A 6,000-nucleotide genomic window follows, 5' to 3' on the forward strand; every position below is an offset into this window, starting at 1 on the left:
CCTCTCTCTCCACCTATCATGCAAAAAAAGAGAGGAAGCATACATTTTGAGAAGTTTCTTTAGGTTTCTAATAATTGAGAGGTCAAAGGGTTCTCATTGGACATTTATTTCTTGTTTGCAAAGTCTTGTGTCTTTTCCTACATTATATTGTATTATCATGTTCTCATTTTGTTGGTCCTCTTTTTCTCATGTTGTGCCATGTAGGCATGGAAGCAATATCCTTGCTCCAAGACAACCAAACCTAACTTGTTTTTTAATATATAGGAAAGATACTTAGGTAGTTGAGAAATACATGCATGGTTGGTTACCCTAGTCTTCATGATGCAATCTTAGGCTTGGGTTCTTGGCCTAGGCAATTGCCCCCCCAAACTCATGAAAAAAACATCTTAAGAGCTCTTTGTTAGATTTGTTAAGACATGGGCAATCCCATTTAAAGTTAAAATGAGTCTTTATGGTACGAGTAAATGACCTCGTGCTTGTTATGATGCCTTCTTTGTTAGTATGTTGGTCTTCTCAAATTCAATAATATATTGCAAATATCACTAGAAAACTTAACAATGAATTTTGTATTTATTGGAGTGTGCAAGGCTCCATAGCCATAGCAAATCGTAAGATTTAGAAAGAGGGCACATTCTCAAGAGAAATAATTAATAATGTATAAGGCTTGCCCCATAATCATGTGGATTGATGATTGTGAAGTGACATGACATGTATGGCTCCCTTTGTACTCATTTGTTTTTGTCACTCTTTCTATAGGCTAACAATGAATATCATTTGGGCATGTATTTATGGCAACAATAAGGAAACCTGATGCAATATGTCCAACAAATGCCAGCACTCGACTTGCAAATTCAAAGCTCTATGTCAAAGCAACAAGTGTTCTAAGATCCTTTCTTCCAAACATGCAAATCAATCATGGGCTTTTTCTAAATTATTGAAATGGTGGAAATGTCATCATCATGTCATATGAAGAATCGAGATTTCATTGATGGACACGTGGAAATGCTGAGCTTACTTGTTTGAACAAAAAGCAGTACTTGCTTATGCATTGAATGCACACGACAACTCCATCTCCCTAAGTCAAATCTCATGAAGATTGCAACTAATAACTAAACGATTTTGTCAAACCGACTAGTCCGGTTGGCACACAAGCTATTTTCTTCACTAGAAATTGATTAGGGTAGGGCCCTCTTCTTAGTCATACATCTCTCATGTGAACAGGGCCTAACGTAACTTGCCATTCAAATGTTTCATTTTCTGTGCTACTCTTGAAGCATTACAAGGGAACCCAAACATCCCCTTCGCCAACCTGCAAAAACTCCGATTTACTGTGCTGCAATGCTGGCATTCCTCTCAAGGTTAGGCTTTCAGCCATCGCCAAGGATGACTGTTAGTATACGGCTTTCATTTCCCGCGTAATACTGCACGAAAGGACAAGCAGTACTGACATTCCTCTCCAGGATAGGGTTTCCGCCATGGCCAAGAGGACATCGTCAATATACGGCTTGCGAGATATTGCACGGAAGGGTAAGGAATACTGGCATTCCTCTCAAGTATAGGGTTTCCGTCATGGCCAAGGAGGAATATGTCAATATACGGCTTTCATTTGTTGCGCTATACTGCACGAAAGGATAAGCAATACTGGCATTCCTCTCCGGGATAGGGTTTCCGCTATGGCCAAGGAGGACTATGTCAATACACGACTTCCATTTCCTGTGTAACAGCGCACGGAAGGATAAGAAATACGGGCATTCCTCTCAAGTATAGGGTTTCCACCATTGCCAAGGAGGATTATGTGAATACACGGCTTTCATTTCCTGCGTAATACTGCACTGAAGGACAAGCAAGGCTTCCATGAACATAACATTTCACGAGAAAATAAGCAAGAAGCAGAAGGAGCAGCAGCCACCTTGAGCAAATTAATATGGACAAGGGATCGCCATCTTGAGAAATTTGATAAGGTCAGACAGCTTTCACCTGCTTCATAAGAATCAATAGTGCCGCTGCTGACTTGGTCGCTTCCATGGCTTTGAAGGCAGCAGCATCGGAAATAGCACTATGTTCCTGCTTGCAATACGTCCCACTGTACCATTTAGAGTTTGAGTGTTTTCTGTGGAGGCTAGGGCATGATGGCAGGGGTTGAGGACAGGAGCTTCCATGGTGCGCATCTGTGTAGGGCACAAACTCAGGGGTTTCTTGTTCGACAGCTTCCTGACTCATCACCATTTCTGCTTCTCTGTTGATTGTGAGCTGACTGTTGCAGCATCAACATTCAGGTACAGTTGTTTGTATCCTCTTCCTATTTCAGTGCATGTGCAAAAACTTGGGCCCAGGGCGTTGCTTTGCAATGCTACAAAACCTTTTGTATGTTCCTTTAGCACAGAAAGGACTGTGAACACTTCAACTGGTGTCCCGTACAGCTCTGAAACCTCATCTCAGGGTTGGAACTCTGCCCTGGGTATATTTGTTAAGAAATTAGACACCATTCGCTTGTTACATAGCATACTGATAGATAGTTCCTGGAGCACAGAGATTCAAGAGAGCTTGAAGAATGCAAATGTGGTTTTTGGTACTGACATTGTTGTCCAAGTGCTGAGGTCTGGTATACCACCTAAAACAGGCTTGCACTTTTTTCATTGGCTTGAAGAAGAGCAAGCATTTACTCATACCTTTTACACCTACAATGCCATCATTGACATTCTCAGAAATTCTGGCTGTATAGAAGACATGACAGCAGTTATTGAAGATTACCGGTCCAGCAAGATTGGAATTGATCCTGCCTATTTCCACAACCTGATCCAGTGGTATGGAAAAGCAAATAATCTAGATGCAGCACTCAAGTCATGGAATCAGATGCAGGACTCTGGAATGATCCCTGGTGCTAGTTTGTACAGCGTGATGATGGACTTACTAGCTAATCACAAGCATTACCACGAACTTCCTCCTCTTTATCATCAGATGGTGGATAGAGGTTGTGCGTTGAGCCCTTGCACTTACACAAGTCTCATTAAACATCTTGTGGCTGTTGATAGGCTGGATTCTGCTTTTGAAATATTCATGAGATTGCCTATGCTGAATGTCCGACATACAGCCATGATGTTTGCAATTTTGCTGTCAGGATTTGCATCTGCTTGCAAAGCTGAACAGGTTAGGAATTTGGTTATGCAAATGAAGGATGTTGGTGTCAAGCCCACAAGGCAAATGCTTGCTTTTGTGCAGGGCCTTACAAAATCTGGAAAATCAATGGAAGCTCAGATAGTTTTAAGCAGCTTCTGGCCTGAACTTTCTCTGCAACAAGGGGGTGATTTCTGTTTGGAGCTCCAGCAAGCTACATCATTTCATGGTGATGAAGAGGATGACGGTGCTGAGCTTCTAGATACCCCAGTTCATGAATCCATAGAATTTGGCAGCATTTACTCTGAAGCAGGTTATGATCCTTGTATAAATGCTCGTGCACTGGCTTATGCTCTTAAAAAATGGGATCCAAAGGTCGTATCATATCTCGAGGCATCTAACATAGTTTGGACTAGCCAGCTTGTTCACAAAGTTCTTTGCAGTGTTAGGAAGGCAGATGTTGCAATGAAGTTTTACAATTGGCTACAACATCAGCCGACCTTCAAGTGCACATCTAGTATTCTTTGTAGGATGATAGTCATTGTTGCAGTGAATCGAGACCTAAAGTCATTAGAACATTTGTTGAGGACGGCCAAACAAGAAGGTGTACATCTCTCTGTTGCAATCATGACTGCGGCCATCAAAGCTTATGGCATGATGAAAAATGTTGGAGGGGCTGTGCAAATGTTTCATATGATGAAAGATTTTGGTTTGGAACCAAATGTTGACGCTTATGCCAATGTAATCCATGCACTTGTCAAGCAAGGTTCCTGCTTTAAAGCAAAGCAGTACTTTGAAGAGATGCAGCAAGTAGGGTTAAGGCCTAGCTCGAAAATATATGTGATGTTGTTGGAGTGCTTTGGATTGGCGGGTGGACTATATCCTGCATGCTCAATATTTCAGCAAATTGTAGACACAGGTTTGCCACCTGATGGTGATGTCTACACTGCAATGATTAAAGTGTACTTCTGGAACCAGAAAGCAGACATGGCATTGGAGTGTTTCAAAGACTGTTTAAAAGCTGGCATAGTGCCAACAGCTGAGTGTATTGAGACCATGTCAAATGGTATGCGCTTGTTAAATAGGCATAGTGATGTAGCAATACTGCTTAGACAAGCTGTTGAAGAAGTTGCTGTTAGGAAGGTTACATATCATTCTGACATTTTGACGCAAGTCCATCACATACTGGAAAAGAATTTTCTTGAGAAGGATTTGATTCTACATAACACGAGTATCAGTGGTGGTTAAATTCCTGTATGTGTATATGTTGTTGTGCTGTGTTGTGCATATACTCTTTATCTGTAAATGTCCCTCAATTGAGAATTGATTTTCTCTAACTTTTAACCCCTAATTGGAAAAAGGCACAGAGCAGTAACCAGTATACATTGAATTGGCAAGAACCTAAACATACATAGAATCACAGACAGATTACTTGGCCTGATTTTGGGAAAACTTGCCCAGTAGGCTTTTTACTTGTGTATGACAAGGCTAGTAATCCCTAATGATTTATAGACTTGCTTTGTGCAGTCTATGATTTGGTCCTGTAACATTGGTGTAACACCCTTTCAATTCACCTGTTGTATCACTAGTATGGAGAAAGCTGTATGTGTTCTATTGAGAACAGGACTGGCTGTTTTGCTCAAAAGACCACTGGAGTATGAGATCAGAGTTTACAAGTTGGTTTGAGTGTGAACAAAGTGAAGGGAAGGCAATGGTCCTTTCTCTGAAGGGTAATGAGGTTGAATGGGATCAAGCTTTTTACAGGTCAGAATCCTTGAGTTGGTAAAGTCTCTTGGATTGGTCTGCCTGTCTTTAGTATGGCTAGGTGACTTGTATTCACTCTCCTTAGGCTTTTCTAATATCTCTCTTGGGCTTGTCAGCCTTCCACTTACTTGGATGTGACAGGCAAACTCTCTTACAGTGTCTATGCTTGTAATGTCACAAACTAGCAGGGTCACTGGTTGTAATGTGCCAGGTACCCATGTGGCAGTGAGCAATGTGTAGAGGAGACTAGGCAGGCAGTGCCCAGATGATCAGGAGGCAGGGGGACAAATTGGCAGTTTAATGGCCATGTGTTAGCTATTGGGTTACGTTAGACCTGCACTGGTTGCATTTGCAGGCCAGTGATTCTTTGGGGCTGCAGCCTCTCTTTCTTGCCAGCTGTTTTCTATTCTATTCTTCTTTTGCACCTTGGGCTTGTTGAGCTAAAACATGCTTTACAGCTGATTATCATTGTTAAACAGCCCCAAAACACACTTAATTAATGAAAAATGCAAATTTGGTGCGTGGTTCGAGAGTTTCAATGGTCCCCCAAAAACTTGAATTTTTTGGGGCACCCTTCAATATCTATAAATAGATAGGCTGCCCACCGTTAAGTCTTATCCCTTTAGTGTAGGTTCTCACTCTACTGCATCTGGTCCATCTACGATCACTAGCCCACAAATTATCTCCTTCGTATGTTTGACTCTCTATCAGCTAGGTGACAGGTGGCAGCCCTCCCTCATCATCAAGCATCAGTGTTGCAGTCTACATTCAGTCTTTTCACCCCTAGGTGGTAGTTAGTGACTATCCTCTTGATGGTGGTGAACATCTTTTCCTTGCTGGTGGCCATCCTACAGCTACGTTTGTAGCTTCATGTTGCTGCCCTCAGCTCCAAGCACCTTCCTTGTAGTTGCCTTAGTGATTTGCGTTTGGTGTTTTCCTTGGCTTCTGCACTTTGATTGATGGTCATTGCACTTCGGATCCTTGTTTGGTGTACGGCACTCTCCGACATTGCATTGCTTTGCCCTTGGGCATTCTGTACACTCTTACATTCATTTATAGCATTTATTCACTTGAGTTTCTTCTCTTTGTGTTTGTCTCTGTGTTTGAGTTTTGAGTTTTTGC

General features: G+C 41.9%; 1 protein-coding gene across 1 annotated transcript; it reads left to right on the forward strand.

Moving 5' to 3' along the window:
* Positions 1–1,247: 1,247 nt before the first annotated feature.
* Positions 1,248–5,492, forward strand: LOC148025465 (pentatricopeptide repeat-containing protein At5g66631-like). Its single transcript, XM_087692606.1, has one exon. The coding sequence runs from the start codon at positions 2,158–2,160 to the stop codon at positions 4,360–4,362; it is 2,205 nt and encodes a 734-aa protein (XP_087548732.1). The 5' UTR covers positions 1,248–2,157; the 3' UTR covers positions 4,363–5,492.
* The last annotated feature ends 508 nt before the right edge of the window (positions 5,493–6,000 follow it).

This window comes from Lygodium microphyllum, chromosome 14 (genome assembly GCF_053477565.2).
Source record: "Lygodium microphyllum isolate KBCC chromosome 14, Lygodium_microphyllum_v1.1.10, whole genome shotgun sequence".
Lineage (NCBI taxonomy): Eukaryota > Viridiplantae > Streptophyta > Polypodiopsida > Schizaeales > Lygodiaceae > Lygodium > Lygodium microphyllum.

Bases quoted from the DNA above. Each gene is read 5' to 3' on its own strand.
- LOC148025465 (XM_087692606.1), top strand. From the start codon at position 2,158: ATGGTGCGCATCTGTGTAGGGCACAAACTCAGGGGTTTCTTGTTCGAC.